Source organism: Drosophila albomicans, chromosome 3 (genome assembly GCF_009650485.2).
Source record: "Drosophila albomicans strain 15112-1751.03 chromosome 3, ASM965048v2, whole genome shotgun sequence".
NCBI lineage: Eukaryota > Metazoa > Arthropoda > Insecta > Diptera > Drosophilidae > Drosophila > Drosophila albomicans.
Genome location: NC_047629.2, coordinates 39,792,905 through 39,809,453, shown reverse-complemented (window position 1 = coordinate 39,809,453; position 16,549 = coordinate 39,792,905). Strand labels below are relative to the sequence as shown.

The 16,549-nt window shown below is 37.4% G+C and overlaps 6 protein-coding genes across 8 annotated transcripts; 4 read left to right on the top strand and 2 right to left on the bottom strand.

Moving 5' to 3' along the window:
* The first annotated feature begins 760 nt into the window (after nt 1-760).
* LOC117571423 (uncharacterized) lies at nt 761-2,948 on the top strand. Of its 2 annotated transcripts, none has more exons than XM_034253562.1 (5): nt 761-909; nt 967-1,146; nt 1,199-1,333; nt 1,396-1,575; nt 2,269-2,948. In XM_034253562.1, the coding sequence occupies exons 1-5, from the start codon at nt 814-816 to the stop codon at nt 2,371-2,373; spliced, it is 696 nt and encodes a 231-aa protein (XP_034109453.1). In that variant the 5' UTR covers nt 761-813; the 3' UTR covers nt 2,374-2,948. The 2 variants fall into 2 exon arrangements, with proteins under 2 accessions (XP_034109453.1, XP_051860484.1); XM_052004524.1 differs by having other exon boundaries at nt 2,230-2,283.
* A 1,446-nt stretch (nt 2,949-4,394) lies between these two features.
* LOC117571424 (cuticle protein 76) lies at nt 4,395-5,124 on the bottom strand. The gene has a single exon (XM_034253563.2). The coding sequence runs from the start codon at nt 5,122-5,124 to the stop codon at nt 4,468-4,470; it is 657 nt and encodes a 218-aa protein (XP_034109454.1). The 3' UTR covers nt 4,395-4,467.
* A 1,022-nt stretch (nt 5,125-6,146) lies between these two features.
* On the top strand, nt 6,147-6,951 carry LOC117571421 (pupal cuticle protein C1B). The gene has a single exon (XM_034253561.2). It carries the CDS (start codon nt 6,169-6,171, stop codon nt 6,946-6,948), a length of 780 nt encoding a protein of 259 aa, XP_034109452.1. The 5' UTR covers nt 6,147-6,168; the 3' UTR covers nt 6,949-6,951.
* A 4,700-nt stretch (nt 6,952-11,651) lies between these two features.
* LOC117571428 (uncharacterized) lies at nt 11,652-13,232 on the top strand. Of its 2 annotated transcripts, none has more exons than XM_034253568.2 (7): nt 11,652-11,789; nt 11,937-12,021; nt 12,083-12,205; nt 12,263-12,454; nt 12,697-12,861; nt 12,915-13,040; nt 13,098-13,232. In XM_034253568.2, the coding sequence occupies exons 4-7, from the start codon at nt 12,392-12,394 to the stop codon at nt 13,227-13,229; spliced, it is 486 nt and encodes a 161-aa protein (XP_034109459.1). In that variant the 5' UTR covers nt 11,652-11,789; nt 11,937-12,021; nt 12,083-12,205; nt 12,263-12,391; the 3' UTR covers nt 13,230-13,232. The 2 variants fall into 2 exon arrangements, with proteins under 2 accessions (XP_034109459.1, XP_034109461.1); XM_034253570.2 differs by having other exon boundaries at nt 11,653-11,789; nt 11,854-12,021; nt 13,133-13,195.
* Nucleotides 13,233-13,432: 200 nt separating this feature from the next.
* On the bottom strand, nt 13,433-14,147 carry LOC117571430 (uncharacterized). Its single transcript, XM_034253573.2, has 4 exons — nt 14,041-14,147; nt 13,810-13,977; nt 13,629-13,754; nt 13,433-13,570 (listed from the first exon to the last, which is right to left on the bottom strand). The coding sequence occupies exons 1-4, from the start codon at nt 14,092-14,094 to the stop codon at nt 13,499-13,501; spliced, it is 420 nt and encodes a 139-aa protein (XP_034109464.1). The 5' UTR covers nt 14,095-14,147; the 3' UTR covers nt 13,433-13,498.
* On the top strand, nt 14,147-15,030 carry LOC117571429 (uncharacterized). Its single transcript, XM_052004525.1, has 4 exons — nt 14,147-14,311; nt 14,378-14,545; nt 14,622-14,747; nt 14,856-15,030. Exons 1-4 carry the CDS (start codon nt 14,249-14,251, stop codon nt 14,922-14,924), a joined length of 426 nt encoding a protein of 141 aa, XP_051860485.1. The 5' UTR covers nt 14,147-14,248; the 3' UTR covers nt 14,925-15,030.
* The last annotated feature ends 1,519 nt before the right edge of the window (nt 15,031-16,549 follow it).

The following is a 16,549-nucleotide window of genomic DNA, read 5'->3' as shown; positions in this document are numbered from 1 at the left end:
CATAGACTCTCCTCTCGTATGTATGTATAAGTGAGTGTGTATAGCTCAACGCGTTGAACTGGCCAAGAGTCAACCCCAAGCACTAGCTGCAAATCTATGCAAAATTCCAGAAATTGCTTTAATCTCGACACTTATTTTAATCACAGTTCTTGCCATAAAAGAGATACTAACATAGCTGCGGCAGTTGTCCAGGATGTAAATTCTGATTCAAAACTTGTTTCATATACATATGTTGTTGGATATTGCCTAAGAAAATTTACATTTTGTGCTTGGCATTAATTAATATTTTTAATACATTTAATTGCACAGAAATTAAAGTGATAAAGTCCAAGATAAAAACAAGAATGAATCAAGATGTTTGAAATATTGAAGCAAGAAGAAAAGTTCTTAAATCAAGTTCAAAATTCTACAAAATTTACTATTATTATAATTCTTAATCAATTCTTTATTGTTGTGTTATTAAATTTTTATTAAAAATGTGTTGGCAAAAAAGCCAACTAACTAGTTGCTTTGGCTGACAATCTGGTATATTTTGTGTGGTATAGTTTCAATATACCAAAAATAGCCGTTGGTATACGAGTATATGTATGTATATATTTTTTAGTACTTCTGAGGTATATTAAGTTGGTTAATTTTTAAATTAATACCGCAATGTTTTGCTTTTATTTACAATGGGCTATCTGACAGTCGAGCACATTCGACTGTAGCTTTCTTACTTGTTTATCATGACTTCTTAAGTGTCACAATCAAATTTATTGAGTTCATAAGTAAGCTGTACATTACTTTTCAGTTAGGAAACCTAAATTTGCTAAGATGACTGATTCTGAGCAAGAAGTGCAGCACCAAGAATCCGAAAGCAAATTGATTGCGCTCCGATGTGCACTGCTTGTATTGTTCTTTGTTTGTTTCGTGAGTAATTACAATTTATAAACTATATCTGTACTACATCGATAGTTTTTCCAACAGGCTTCCAATTTATACAACTGTGTTTACCACGTTCAAGTGATCGTTCATTATTCAGAATTCCCGGCTTGTGAATTTACCTCATATGAATCTTTGGTGCTGACAGTAGCAATTTTAATGCAGTTCATGCTTGTGATTGGAGTTTATTTGGTGCTCACCCAAAAGATACGTGACCTGCGTGTGGTAAGTAAACCATATTCCTCTTCGATGTAAGTGATATAAGAAATTATTGCAGTTCATCATGTTATTTTTCCTCGCCGGATGGCTGCAAATGTTGCTCATCTTGGTGCTGACTCAACGTTATCCCATTGCGCATGATGTGCACTTCAGGTGGCAAGAACATCGAAGTCTCGCACACTTCGAAGATTGGGTAAGTAGCTCAAGATCATAAATTATATAGCATTCATATTGATTGGCAAATTTGAATTGCAGTTTGGTTGTTGTGGTGTGCTTGGACCTGACGATTATCTGCTCTCAACTGGCCAATTGCCGAGCAGCTGCTTCGACAATCACAGCAATTTGACTAAAGATCTTCACTACAACGGCTGCCTTAACAAAGAGAACGGAAATTCTGCTATACTGCGGTACGAGTTCCTCACGAGTCTGTTTCAGGTAGATATAATATAATGACTTTTTATACGACTTTTTATATCGGTAACCCATTAAGTTGACGTTAAAGGTAGTTCAAACTCAGTGCCAATTCAAAATGCTACCAGCAGTTAGAATATTAGTATGTTGGTATATAATCTATGAATACATAAAGGAGTTTATATTACTTACTATATTACCATATTCTTTATTAGCAGCTTCAACAGATGAAGTGATAGTAATGTAATATAGTAATATAGTTATATAGTAATATTGTAATATAGAATAGTCTGTTGTGAATTGTAGCTAAATATTTTATCAAATTGAAAATTTTCAAATTGTTTCAAAATTGGAATTGTTTGTGTGATTGGATACTTTACTTGGAAGAAAACAATTCTAAAATTTTCACTTTGTTTTGCAGATTTTTACTAATTGGTCTTTTTCATTTAGTTTTCTGTTCTAGAGTATCGTAAATTTGATTTTTGGGTAAATATTTTGACTGAATTCAGAATACCTTTTGTTTCTTTGCATTTTATTTTTTTTAAGAATTTTTTTCATGCTATATTTTTTAAATATATGTATTTATTGAAATGTTGCTGAATGCTATAACTTATATAAATCCTCTTCTATATTCTATATTTCTTTTAAAATAACCATAAGTATTGACAGTATTTCCAGTTTAAATCTCTCCACTGTAACATTATTTTCCATTTGTAGCTGATTTTGCTGGTTTTCTTGATAATGTTTTATTTGCATCTGAAGAAAATTAAGGCGCCAAAGCGTAACTTGCACAGCGTGTGGAAATCGCGCATTGTTCTCTAGTTGTACACAAATCGCAATTGTATTTACATTTGCATTTGCATTTGGATTTGCTTTTGTGTTTGTGATGCAAGACAAATTGGATAAAGAAATTGGCATTGGCAAAGGAAGACTTACACTTCTCATATTTCACAAGCTGCAATCAATAACGATAAACACTCGAGTGTCTATCTTGGTTCTTGTCTTCAGTCGTGTCTGGCCAAAAAGGATTCCAAAAGCATCGAATGTCCACTATGCATATGCATGAGCCAATAAAGAAATCAACAAAGAATAGCCAAGGATAAAGCAGTCAGACACGGAACATCGAACATTGAAGTTGAGCTCTCATTCTCTGGCTCTCTCCAGATGCAATCGAGCAGCAAGGTATAAGCCGCATGCCACATGCCACACGCCGCACACGCCACCCATGGCTCAAGGACAATCTCGATGTGTTTCGCCTTTGGACAATTTCGTTTTTTATTTGTGTACATAAATTTTATTGTTGTCGACATTAAATTTTGGCATCTCGTGAAAAACAATTTTCCAGCATTTTGAAATGCATAAAATATGCATACAAAATGCTCGAACAGAACGACCAACTTTATGGCTAAATAGTTTGCCAGTCCAAACGTTCTTCCTCTCCTCGCTCTCTATCGGAGTTAATGCTTTTTTACGCCCTTATCTGAGTTGGAGTCGAAATCGGAGACGGAGACAGAGACGAAGCCAGAGGCGGAGCTGCTGATCTCCCCAAACGATTTGGGCTAACTTTTTCGCCACCGAGCCATAACCATAACAATAACAACAACACTTTGGTCAAGCGAAGCTGTCGGAGCTGCCGAGTTTATAGCGGAGCAAAAGGCAAAGGCAACGGGCAAGTGAAAAACTGCTAACCAAAAGGGGTCATGTGGCTCATTAAACTTTGGCCAACAATTTTTTGCGCCCCAACAAAGACAAACAAAAAGTTTTGCACTAAATATTTGCACCCTTTTTTTTGTTTTACTCCCCCACTCAACAATAACAGCAACAACAACAAAAAATGGACTAAAGTAGAATAAAGTAAGTAACGACTGATGAGCATGAACTTGGGTGCGAGGCATAAAATTATGGCACACATACGCCCCATTAAACGACAAATGCGAGGAACAACAACAGTTTTCGGGGGATTAGGCGATTCCCATAAGTAGAGCTAAAGTGTTTCTGGTCAGCTGCAACTGAGCATATGAATTTGCTATGAAATATGATTGGAATTAGATTGCGATAGCAGCTTAGATAGTTTTATAGGAAATATGCTATGAAAATCATAATTTCATTGATTACTGATAAGATCTTAAAGAATATCTTAGAGTTCTCATTTTTAAATTTATAATAGACGTTTATAGATTCGTCCAGTTAATAAAGATCAGAAAAAGTCTTTAGAGGAAATATTGTTGTCTATTTTTCTCTTAATATTATAATTTCATTGATCAGAAATATGAATTGAAACGTAAATTAAATTACAATATTTTGAAGCGAAAAATGCACATATTCTAGATTTTCAATATACAATTAATAAACCGTAAGCACACATCCTATAGAAACATAGGTTAGTTAAAATCAATCTTTAAATCCGTTAAAAAAAACACTGTCAACGTTTTTATATTTTCATTGATGAGACATGAGCCTAAAAACCAATTGAAAACTTACATTTATTTAATATAAATATTCTAGTAACATTATATGCTTAAGGTTCTCAGATTATAATTGTGAAATTGATTAAATGCGAAACGATTTAATTATCACATAAAAATATTAGACAACTTAAATTCAGTTTCTTAAGTGCTTTAGTGGAAAAATATTATTGACTGACATGATTGCAATTTAATAATAAAGAAAATCAATTTTTTTTTCAACAAATATAAAGCAGTTCTCACTCCATTCAAGAACTTGCTTCTTCATGAGTATAGTTAAACTAATTTAAATAGAAAATAAATAAGCAGTTATCATATTTTATTCATTTAGCAATACCTCCCATAAGTAAAAAAGTCGTAAATTATATTCAACTAAAAGATTATTTTATTTCTCGTCTAAAAAATCAACAGTTGTAACAAAGTTCGAAGGGAAAGAGAACAGCTTGGCTGTTTAGTATCCCCAGTGAGAGCCGAATCCATCGAAGCTAACGTGAGCAGCGCCGATAGCGGGCGAAAACTTGACGAAGGCAGCTGGAGCAGCAACTGGAGCAGAGTAGACGGCAGGAGCAGCATAAGTCTTGGCGATTACGGGAGCAGCAACTGGAGCAGAGTAGACAGCTGGGGCGGCATAGGTCTTAGCAATCACGGGAGCAGCGACCACTGGAGCAGGAGCAGCATAGACAGTCTTGGCCACAACTGGAGCAGGAGCAGCATAGACGGTCTTAGCAACAACTGGAGCTGGGGCAGCATAGTGAACAGCAGGAGCAGCATAGGCAACTGGAGCTGGGGCAGCAGCAGCGTAGACGGACTTGGTCACCACAGCGGCAGGGGCGCTGTAGACAGTCTTGGGTGTGTAGACGTTGTTGGTGATGCGGGAATCGATCTTGCTGACACTGGAGTAAGGAGTGACCACGTTCTTGGAGTAGGTGGACACAGTGCCGCCGAAGGAGCGAACCACGTTCTGCTGGGTGGTGCCCACGGCATCGTAATGTGGCTGAGCCAGCTTGGCAACCACTGGTGAAGCCACATAGGTGGCAGGAGCCAGGAGACCAGCGTTGGCAGCGCTGAGGAGAGCGCAGAGCGAGAGAAGGACGTACTTGAATGCCATGACTATGAAGCTTGGTTGTTGGTTAACTGCAACTGGAATGGTTACTGATGCTGAACTGGGGCAAATGCTTGGCTTAAATAGCCCGCAAAAAAAAAGAGTATTTGGCCAAACATTTCACGGTCGCAATGTGTGACAGATAGACTTAGGCCTAAGCCCTCGAAAAAGCACTCAGAAAACTGGTTCAATTCAATTCAATGCGATGAATGACGGGGCGTGTATTCGCGTATTCGATTTCTCGTATTTCGAACTGCCGGCAAAGTGAATTATTTTGAATACTATCAGCAGCTCATAAATTTTCCAAAAACTTTGTGTTTTGTTTTGTTGCTCGGCGTATTTTTCCATTAAATTGAGTTCAACTCAAGCAGCAAATGTGGCACGAAACATCCTCCACCAAAAGAACAGAAAAAATATGCTCAAGGACTTGTCAACTTCTCTCTACAGGGGGTGTATTTCTCATTCGCATTCTCATCCCCCATCCCCATTGTTTATGATTTTTGTGCAAGTTTTTCCCCTGCCGCAGTTGTTGCTGCTGTTTTTGTTAGCTCACGGGGCGCATGATGAATATTTATTGAAATTACCAAAGTTGCCGCTGCTTCAAATTGAATTGTGTTGCCAACTTGGGATGCTTGCACTCGCTCTCACAGTCACACCCACACTTCCACATTCCCCTCTCTTCTGTCAGTGCCTTCAGTTGTGTGTTTTTTGGCAAATTGTTATTAATTTTACACGTGGGTCAAAAGCAACACTCGCTCTCTAAACCTAATTACCACGTTTAATTTATGTGCGCAAATTGGCTTTCAAATGTTTTGCCCCAATCACAAAGACAAACAGATAGACAGACAGACAGATAGAGAGCTAGAGCTCCATTCAGAGTCAGTCATTCAGCGAAATTCGCATCTCATTGTGGGCAGCTTCGATTACCGCAAAATGCCGTTTGGCACGCGTCAATTGCGTATAAAAGCCACAACATTTCCATCCAAACAGCAACAGTCGCAGCTCAGTCACAGCCTGCCAAACACAGCTTCAATTTCAATTTCAATCGTCATGGCTTTCCGTTACCTCATCTCTCTGTGCGCTTTGGTCGCTTATGCCAACGCTGGTCTCATTGCCAGCCATGTGGCTATAGCTAATCCTGCCGTGGATGCCATCGCCTCCACCCAACAGAATGTGGTGCGCTCCTTTGCCGGAACTGTGTCCAGCTACTCCAAGGCTGTGGATACGCCTTACTCCAGCGTGCGCAAGTCGGATACTCGCATCCAGAACAATGTCTACCAGCCCGCGATTGCTCATGCTGCTCCGCTCTACACTCAGGCCACGCCTATTGTGGAGAAGACTGTCTACGCTGCTCCAGCTCCAGTTGTGGCTAAGACCGTGTATGCTGCTCCAGCTCCAGTTGTAGCCAAGACTGTCTACGCTGATCCTGCTCCTGTGGTTGCTAAGACTGTCGCCTATGCTGCTCCAGTTGTGGCCAAGACTGTCTCCTATGCTGCTCCTGCTGTTCACTACTCTGCTCCCGCTCCAGTTGTTGCCAAGACTGTGTACGCCGCCCCAGCTCCAGTTGTCGCCAAGACTGTGTATGCTGCTCCCGCCCCAGTTGTTGCTGCTCCCGTGATTGCCAAGACCTATGCCGCTCCAGCTGTTGCCTACGCCGCTCCTCTGGCCACCACCAATGTGAACCATGGACCCGCTGCCACCACCTACACACACAACGCACCTGCTCTGGGCGTGTCCAGCTATGGCAGCTCACAGACCGTTCACTACTCGCCCGCTGAGAGCGTGTCTCACATGAGCTTCGATGGCTTTGGCACTCACTGGGGCTTCTAAGTAGCATCGATTGCGATCAATTGTTACAGCTTTTCTTGTTAATGTTTGTTTGCTCACAGCAACAATAAAATTCACAATTCACACAAAAACCTTGACTTGGCTTCCGTTTTTATTTTTCGCCGCAATCATCTCTAGGCGGGCTAAGCAAAATCGCAGCCTAACAAGCAATAAACGGAGCAATTGTTCAAGCTCCAAAAAAAAAAAAAAAAAATACAAACAAACAAAAAAGAAAGAAGTTATGTTCAATGGTTATATCAGCGAGCCGGTTTTTTCGCGACGTCATCGTTGGTTTTTGTTGGCCACGGCCTTCGGCGGTTGTTAAGCGGCTTTTCGGGGCGCTTAACTCGTGGCGGGGGCGTGTCCAGCTATTATATGTGCCATTAATTGGATTTAATATTTTTGCACAGATAATTTAAGCTGCCCTCAGGCGACCGCTGTTGATCTATGAAATTGAAATTGAAATCGAAATCGAAATTGCAAATAACAACTAAGAAAGTGACAGTCGAGGGAGCTCGACTGTGAGATACCTGATACACATTGTTAATAACTGCAAAACAAATATACCAAATTAATATACCACAAAAGTACCAATGATATACTAAAGACTATATTTAGTATATTGATATAGTACTACTTTCAAGCAAGCAAGAAAGCTACATTTGAGTATGCTCGATTTATCAAATAATAAACCGCAATACATTCCAAATATACCATAGAGTGCAAAATATATAAAAATTATTGTACAGCCTGACATACAGCTAACAGATAGACGGACATGGCTATATCGTCTCAACTGTTGATGCTGATCAATTATATATACTCTTTATAAGTTCGGATATGCCTTCTTCTGCTGTTACATACGTTTCCTGAAGGCACAAAATTATAATACCCTATGGGTAGCTGGTATAAAAATGAACTTCATTGCCATTCAATTTACAATTGTGACCCGGTTACATATAGATATTTTAGCACTTGTTATAATTATTGTCCGATAATTAACGGCGATTTCAGCTGATATAACATCGAAAACAATGCAAGTAAAATACATTTCTCCTTTTTGGGCCAGTTTGTTTGCCCTGCTAATGGCAACCAATAGATTTATCAGTGACAGACGACAGTTCAATAGTCTATGAAAAGCACACGTACTTCACATTAATTATGTCTATTCAAGGCAAATTGTTATAAACAATTGTCTAGTTTACTCAAGGGTTAACGCTCTTCGGCTTGCTCTTGAAGTCGAATTGGCAACAAAAGACAAGGCCTAGAATACAAATGTATTTGTGACACTAATTGATTTGTAATTAGTTTAAATTGCAATTGATTTGCAGAGGATGAAATATGGCAAATAGTTATTAAATAGAATAAGCAACTCAAACCTGACATTTATGGAGCAGCTGTTTAAAAGTGAGTGAAGCACACTTTATTTAAACTTTGAATGGTATCAGTGCCTCATACCCAAGCAAAATCTTGATCAAAAGTGACATTGATGAGGCCTGCTTGAGATACAATCACGAGATTGGCATCAATTCCCCAGCTGAAGCAGACATAAACAATCAAATTAAACGCAGACGAAGTATGGGGAGCACTCACACGTTTTTCTTTGTCAAATTAGCTGCAGTTGTGATTGCGTATACGCCATGTGTGCACACTCTCATACTTCCATACTCAGCCGTGTCTTGTCTTGTCTGCCTTGACAATTAGTCAATAATTTATTTCAATTTCATTTGGCATGCCAAGCACACAAAATACCTTGTAGAGTGAGTTGTCCTAAGTGCAGTTTAATTACATTTGCATTTGCATTGCATTTGTCGGACTCGTAACTTTGGTTGTTTTTGTGTGCCGGAACAAAAAGCAGAAACTGCTTGCGCATGCAGCCTGAGCGCAAACAATTGTTGCAATCCAATTTGCGTAAGCGAATTTTGCACATGATTTAAATAGCAGAGAGCATTATGCTTTATTATTTTCTGGGGGGAACAAAAACTGCAGCAATTCCCATTTCCACATTCCCATTTCCATTTCCAAATTCGACACTCGCATTCTTCGTGAAGCGATGTTGTTGCTGTTGTCTCTTTTGTGTTGTGTCTGTTGAGCCGTGTCCTGGTATAATTAAATTATGAAAGGACATAAGACGCATAATAAGTCATAAATCAAATTTACCTATCCCACGGGTCTTTCCCAGCAGCAACAGCAGCAACCAGACAGACAGCAAACTTCGACTCGGATTCGCCACAGCAGACTACGATGACGACGACGACGTCATTCAGGACATTCAGGACAAGAACAAACAGGACACACGTTGGAGGACCGACACACACAATATTGTGGCTTGAGAATCGAGCTGGGGCCAGGCAATAATTTGATGGACATTATGACGACTCTGTCTCGACAAACAATTAGACAATTGATGCATCTGTGGCTATCTATTTGGCTATTTGGCTTTTGCCATTGCCATTTTGTGTATTTGTTGTGTTGTTGGACATTTTGCGCACAGCAACTCGAACTCGAAAAGGGCCGAACCCCAAAACATTGCTGCAACTGACCCGGCCAGCTGTGACTGCATTTTATGTTGTCCACGTCATGCCCAGACGCTGTTTCAAGTGTGCAATTGAAAAATATCCACAAAACGGCAAATTTTCTACTATTACAATTGCAATGTCACATTTCTGGTCCACATTTCGTCTGTTTTCGCTGTTTACGCATCTTGGGCTGGATTTTGCTCAAACGCATTTACACAATTTACATTTCAGTTATTACACATGGATATGAAAAGGATTTGTAGCGAAGAAGCAAGTGCAGAATATAATGTTAGAATTTATAGAACATTTTCTAACTATGCTATAAAAACAAAAAATGAATTTTAAATAATGTAACTACTTCTGGTGTTATGTTTTGATACTTTTTACAGTATAAAATTGTATACGAGTATTTTGTTATTTTCTTTAAATTAATCGGTTTAAGTGGATAAGCCAAATTAGACTATACTCTCTTTCTTTTGTAATATACAACACACACAGCGAGATTCTTTCCTATTAATTAATAATAATGGAATACAAGTAATTAGAAAGATAATATTTGCTTGAATATAAGCACAACTTTGAATTGTAATTATTTATTTATTAATATATGTACATACGTAACTTTCCATGCTTAGAGCCGATTTTTAAATGTACTAATAAAGTGATATAAAGCTTTAGTATAAATAAAATTATTTGCTGAAATTCATTAGGTACACATAAAGAAATGTAGAACTTTAAGAATACAATTTTAGGGTAAAAAGTATAGTGAGAGAAAGTTCAGTCTTTAGTATTCAGCATAATTGTCCTATCAAAAAGTTTGTATCACATAAAAATTATAAAGCAAGTATAAATTACACTGTTACTAATGAATATACAAATGTAGTATATAGTAACATTTTAATTAACAGATATAAATTGCTAATTTCCATTTAATTTAAAAAAATCTTTCGCCATATTAAAAAACCAATAAATGTATAGTAGACAATTCTCTGCACAACAAATTAATGGAGCGCAACAATACAAATAAATTTTATAAGAAATTAGTAAACTTTAGCTGTCTACGAATTTGTATTTGAAAGCGCGCTATCAACAACAAATTTAAACAAATTTAAGCATGTTTTAACATGAATGCGAATGCAAAAGCCAGACGAACTGAAGCAGAAGTAGAAAAGAAATGGGAGAAAGAAAAGGAAAAGACCTCAGACGATGACTTTCATCGCGATATGTCATAGCGACAGACAAAGGGCAGGCCCCCAAGTCAAGGCAGGGTCATGAACAGACAGAAAGGGGATGGCAGAGACAGAGGTATAGAATAAGAGGAAGGAAGGTTAACATAGCTACTGCAGAAACCTCGACTAACTGATATGGATCATTGTTTTCGGCCCGTGGGCTACACTCTAGATTAAAATTTAATTTTTAATTTAAAGACTGTTTGCATTTTATTTGTGCCTTGTTGTGCAGATAAATAAAAGACGAAGCGCAGGCGAAGCTGCTTTTGCTTTTGCTGTTGATTTATCATTATTCTATGTAAATTTGCCACTCACCTTTTAGCGTTCTTATCTGGCTGTGTGGCAAGTTTTGGCCATTTGTAGCATTTTATCTGGCCACGTGCAATGTCAATGCCAAGCGATTAACATTCAATTAGCTTTTGGCTTCATCAATGATTTTATCACAGCCATTAGAAGAGGGATGACATGGGGAGAGGTTGGAGGCTGCGGCTGCTTTGAGTGTAAATTGTGGCAAATTATCATTAGCTTGTGGTTGTTGTTGTTGTTCCTGTTTGTGTGTGTGTGCCTCGAGAACGACATCTTCACATCTTCAAAAGGTTTTTATGACATCAACAGCTGTCGTTGACAGATTATTGTGGCGATTATTTTAGCAGACAGAGTTGGGCCACGACACAAAGCAAAAGGCAGACAACAAGCAACAGCAACAGGACAGAGAGGATGGGAAGAGAGGGGAAAGGGGGGACAGCTGACAGGCAATGGCATCCTAGCTGTGGGCCACAAGGAGACGATGCTCGGCTTTTGTGCGTTCAACTGGAAATTGTCAACAATGTTGTCATTGCTTTTGGCCCTATTCAAGTTCCTCCTCCAATGTGCTCTTCTTGTTGTTTTTGTTGTCGCACATGTGGCCTGGGCACTTAAACATCTTGTGGGTTAGCACTTGTAAATAACTATGTTTCACTTGAAATACTTGTCATTGAATTTAACACTTCACACACACTGACACACATGTACTTATTTCGCAAAATCATCGGTAATGTGGAAGATTTCTACGCGCACTCTTCGAATTATCAATGCAATTTTGTTGACATTACTTATCGTAAGTTGAAATAATTCAAAAATATATATATATAATAAACCGCCTGATAATCGGCATCTTTTAGCACTTCTGCGCAATCGAAATCTATCTAGATCTTGATCATGGAATTTATGAGAAATTTAACAAGACATTTTTGATATTTTCCAGTGCCGTAACGACTCTCTTGATGATATGCGTCTCCTTTTACGGATACTTTGTGTTATTCACTAATAATGCTCAAAAGTTGCGTTTGGTAAACTAAATTGTGGACGTTCATTTTATCAAATGTATTTTTAAATTTTGTTGATATTCAGCTGGCATTTCTCTTGGTCATATTTGTCATTGCCAAGACCATTATCGCAATCATCTACTGGATTTTAATTGATGATTCAGATCGAAACTTGGCTCTATGGTTGCACTTGACAATTATATGGGCAGTAAGTTCATCTACTTAATGTAAGACATTTGTTTAATTCTTTGCGTTTTCATTAAAGATTATATGTTTTATTGGGGTCGTCGTGCAAATTAGAAAACCAATTAGACAACAAACCATCTCGATTTAGTAACCATTTCCTAGATTTCAGAGAAATATCAAGAACTTTCCACAACAACATACAATTAAAATGTGTTTTCTAGGTTGTAAAACACTCAAGATCAATTCGCTCATTTCAGCAGTTTTCCTTATGGTAAGTTTAATGTGCTTGTTGAAAATACCAGGTTATTATTTGGCACAAGCAATGTAATAAAGGCTGGTCACACCTATAGCCTGTTATAAACGATCATCGTGAAGAATAAATAAAATTCTGAATAAACATTACAATTATTTTAATTTTACTTACATATGTTTATTTCGTCATCACGCATAACTGAAAATCTAAACAATATTAAATGATTATCTGGTTTTTAAAATTTAATTCTTTTATTTTAGGGATGTAATATTGTTGAAACTGGTGTGGGTATTGAGCATCTTCGAAGAGCTGTAAAAGGTGCTAGCTTTTTAATCACATCAATAATGCTAAATTTATATACCGTGTCTGTTATTGCTCTTGGCATGTACGGAGTAATTATCACCAATCTCAAAATACTACGTATAGTTAGTACCACAAATTACTGCGTTTTTCTTATACTAATTTTATTTTGTTACAGTTTATGGTCACATTGGTTGTATACTTTCTTGGCAAATTATTCCTTTCGGTAATCGTCGATCATCTGGAACAGCAAGAATATAAGCAAATTCTTACTCCATTCTATACCATTGATGCCATCTTCTGTGTAAGTTCTGAATTCGTGTACAATTCTCTATTAATATTTATTTTTAATTAAAAACAGTTGGTTGAATTGAGCTTTCTGGGATTTTATTACAGCGCTGTAAAAAGTACTGAGAAGCCAGAAATTGATATTAATGTAAATAAGTATGTAGAGAATAATTGTAAAGCATTTAAAACTGATAAATTACTTTAAGAAGTGACAAAAACATATATTTTTTAATAACTTCTATGATAGAAAATGATAAAAAAAAAAAAAAATAGAATATATTTTGGAAGGAAATAATGTGTTTTTTTTTATTTGGAGCTGTTTTTAATATGATAAATGTTTAGTAGACTTGAATAAATAGAACGTGATTTAAACTTGATTTATTTACGAATTTATTTGAAGTTGCTTAAACCCTACTCACATATTATTTTATCAGCAGCCACTTATTTCTAAAGTTTTGAAGTTAAGTTAAGCATTTAATTTTGAACTTGATTAGCAGCAACCTTCATGCGATTATAATAAAAAGCGACAAACACAAAAGTGATAAACTAAAAGGATTAATTAAAGTATTACAATCTAACAAGCCAAAGAGATCTTATTACTTACACCAACTATGGTATTCAATTGAAAATATTGTGTGACTATCAATTTATGATGCTTCTTAGCATACTTCTCTGTCAAACCATATACTAGAAGCTTGCCAATCACAAAACTTAAAAGTGTCACCAAATACTGTGGAAGGAATGTTCGTATAGCACATTTTTTTAATAAACAATGTCAGACTTACAATCATTAGAATGCGGAAATATCGTCTAACTGCGCCAATAATGCCAACTGCAATAACAAGGCACACAAAAAAGTTCAAACCTATAGAAACACTTATTAAAATTTTAACATTTTCGCTTGTTTTCGCAATTAGTCCAAAGGCAGCAATTAAGTCTAGAATATTGCATACCTAAGTATCGATAAATTGTTATATTATTTAATAATATATAAAATTTAATTGTAAACTATTTACCATATGAGCAACAACCAGCAATAAAATTCGTATGGGAAGCGGTAAAAAACACATTTATATTTTAAATTTGTATTATTTGTATTCACTTAATTTTAGTTGAAGCTAGCCCAAAACTATATTTGATATGAGATCAGATATTTTATTATTTATTTGTCAATGTAGTAACACGATTTAGTTTCACAAATTTTTACACTTTTAACAAAGGAAAATGTGCTTTTTGGGCTTCACTGTACTCAGATTCCTTACCTTCATTTTTTCTTCGCTTCTCTCAGTGAGTATTTGCGTTGTTGACTTATATGTCCGTAATATATTGTATAATATTTTATTCTCTTTTCAGATATGCATCATGGCAGGAATTTGTGCATCGATCAATAATCTTGATCATTATAATCAGAAAATTCAGATTATTTTATGCTTTACGCTAGCCTTTGATTTGCTCATGAACGTGGCTATATTTTTAGGACTCTATGGCGTAATACGTCGTATTTTAAAAAATATTTATCTGGTAAGTATTACAAATAAAGAAAACAAATATGTACTAAAAATATTACGTATTAACAATATTGAATTATTCTCTTTAGTATATTTGCGCTTTGGTTTGCTTCTTTGTTGTCAAGATCACAGTTTCTAAGGCCATACAGAATTTCGATAAAAAGGAAACTGATATTATCATCACTTTTTGGTATCAATTGGACGTAGTCCTGGCTGTAAGTAATAAAATATAAAAGATTAAAGATTAAAATGAAAGGCAAAAATTAGATATAAAGTAAACAACTCTTAATTTAATTTTTGTATTTTATTTATTCATTCTACAGGGCTTTTGCTTGATGACTGCCACGCCATTCTCTTTGAAGTTGTCGGAGAAACAAGATGATATCGTATAAATTGAAGTTTGTGGCGTTTAAATTTTAAGTTAATAGTGTAAAGGATATTTTCTGTGACAGTCGATTAACAGCTGTAATCCTTATTTAAGTTTGTATATCATTTAAATCGAGCTTAACTACACAATTGTCCAACTGCGAAGGCTGATGAGAGTTTCGATTTGGCATTGCAGATAGCTGAAATGTGTGAGTTTGTGTGGGCAATCAAATTACATGCGGAATTATGGACACACAACACACCCGCAGGATGACAACACAACAACAGCCATAGCAATGGAAGCCAATAAAGATGACGATGACAAGATAAACGAAAAGTTGTGACTGTGAAGAGAGCTGGGGGTCAATGACTGTGTCTGCTTTAAATGAAATTTAACGATGCACACAAATAATGGCACTTTGCATTTTAAAACACTTTCGGCGACTGCGAACTGCGAACTGCAAAGTGTCGAGGCGGTCAAAAGTCAAACCAAGTGCGGATGCGACATTGACATTCAATTGGACGACGCACAAACGAAGCGACGAAGTCCCTTGCTCTCTGAGCTCTCCGATGCTCATTATACGCATTTCATTTGACACTTTTATTGGCCCAGCTGTCCATGGAGCTGATATTTCACACTTTGCCACACCAAGAGTGGCGGAGGAGAAAATGGTGCAAATTAAATGTGTAATGCTGGGCTCCATTTATGCGGGTCATTTTATAGCCAGAAACGGATGTGAATGCGGTTACGGATATACCGATAAGGCCATTAAATATCTGCAGCACTTTTGCTGGCCATAAACTCCGGCCCCCCTCAAAACCGTCCACATCACTCAGCCATCTCCAATGCCATCTCTTTAACGCCAACGCCAACGCCATCAGCACTCAGCCAATTACGCAAATAAAAAATACAGCACAGCGCAGAAAAAAAAAACAAACGAGTGTACTTTCTACTTATATGGAAACGTGTCAAAGTGCTGAAAAATGCAACAGCTTTTCCACGGTAAAGGAGTGTAAAATGTGTGAGTGTGTGTATGTGTGTGTGTGGGAGGACTTTTCCGCTGAGTGGCTCATTAGGCGCTGAGGCTGCCCCCAAGGTGTTGCTGGTAAATTGCGTGGAAAAAATTGCACTCACCGAGTGTGCTGCACACCTTAAGTGGAAAAGCATTCAAGCATGCTAGATACTCGCATTACTAACAGATATGTAAGTATATGAATAATTTTCTCTTTCTACTTTTACAATTGCTTAATTAAAGCTCAGCGCCGTGGGCGATTTTCATCAGCTGGCCAAAACTGAATGGCGAAGAAATTTCAATTGTCGCCAAAGCGCACAAGGCACAGCAGCTGTTTTTGGAAGGCAGCGATAGCTTTGCCCAAAACAGAGCAGAACAGCCGAACAGCATGTCGTCGCCATCCTGGCCCATGTCCTGGGGCTGATTAAAATCTATTAGAGTCAAAGAGATGTAAGACACTGAGCTGGACCCCGAACAGCGGTCCAGGCGATTCGACTGGGTGTAGAGTGGGGAACAGGGCAAAGAATGCTTGACAGCTGCGGGGTTGCAGTGGGGTGTTATGTCTGCTTTTGGCCAATGACTTGGCATGTAAATGTCGACGCAATTGAAATGCATGCGGCGGAAACTTCCAACTTGCT

Bases quoted from the DNA above. Each gene is read 5' to 3' on its own strand.
- LOC117571428 (XM_034253568.2), top strand. From the start codon at position 12,392: ATGTGTTTTCTAGGTTGTAAAACACTCAAGATCAATTCGCTCATTTCA. The intron at 12,455-12,696 runs GTAAGTTTAATG...CTTTTATTTTAG, and splicing joins TTTCAGCAGTTTTCCTTATG to GGATGTAATATTGTTGAAAC. The intron at 12,862-12,914 runs GTTAGTACCACA...ATTTTGTTACAG, and splicing joins ATCTCAAAATACTACGTATA to TTTATGGTCACATTGGTTGT.
- LOC117571429 (XM_052004525.1), top strand. From the start codon at position 14,249: ATGTGCTTTTTGGGCTTCACTGTACTCAGATTCCTTACCTTCATTTTT. The intron at 14,546-14,621 runs GTAAGTATTACA...TATTCTCTTTAG, and splicing joins TTTTAAAAAATATTTATCTG to TATATTTGCGCTTTGGTTTG. The intron at 14,748-14,855 runs GTAAGTAATAAA...TTCATTCTACAG, and splicing joins AATTGGACGTAGTCCTGGCT to GGCTTTTGCTTGATGACTGC.
- LOC117571430 (XM_034253573.2), bottom strand. From the start codon at position 14,094: ATGTGTTTTTTACCGCTTCCCATACGAATTTTATTGCTGGTTGTTGCT. The intron at 13,978-14,040 runs GTAAATAGTTTA...ATCGATACTTAG, and splicing joins TGCTGGTTGTTGCTCATATG to GTATGCAATATTCTAGACTT. The intron at 13,755-13,809 runs GTAAGTCTGACA...TTCCTTCCACAG, and splicing joins ATTTCCGCATTCTAATGATT to TATTTGGTGACACTTTTAAG.
- LOC117571421 (XM_034253561.2), top strand. From the start codon at position 6,169: ATGGCTTTCCGTTACCTCATCTCTCTGTGCGCTTTGGTCGCTTATGCC.
- LOC117571424 (XM_034253563.2), bottom strand. From the start codon at position 5,124: ATGGCATTCAAGTACGTCCTTCTCTCGCTCTGCGCTCTCCTCAGCGCT.
- LOC117571423 (XM_034253562.1), top strand. From the start codon at position 814: ATGACTGATTCTGAGCAAGAAGTGCAGCACCAAGAATCCGAAAGCAAA. The intron at 910-966 runs GTGAGTAATTAC...TTTTTCCAACAG, and splicing joins TATTGTTCTTTGTTTGTTTC to GCTTCCAATTTATACAACTG. The intron at 1,147-1,198 runs GTAAGTAAACCA...AAATTATTGCAG, and splicing joins AGATACGTGACCTGCGTGTG to TTCATCATGTTATTTTTCCT.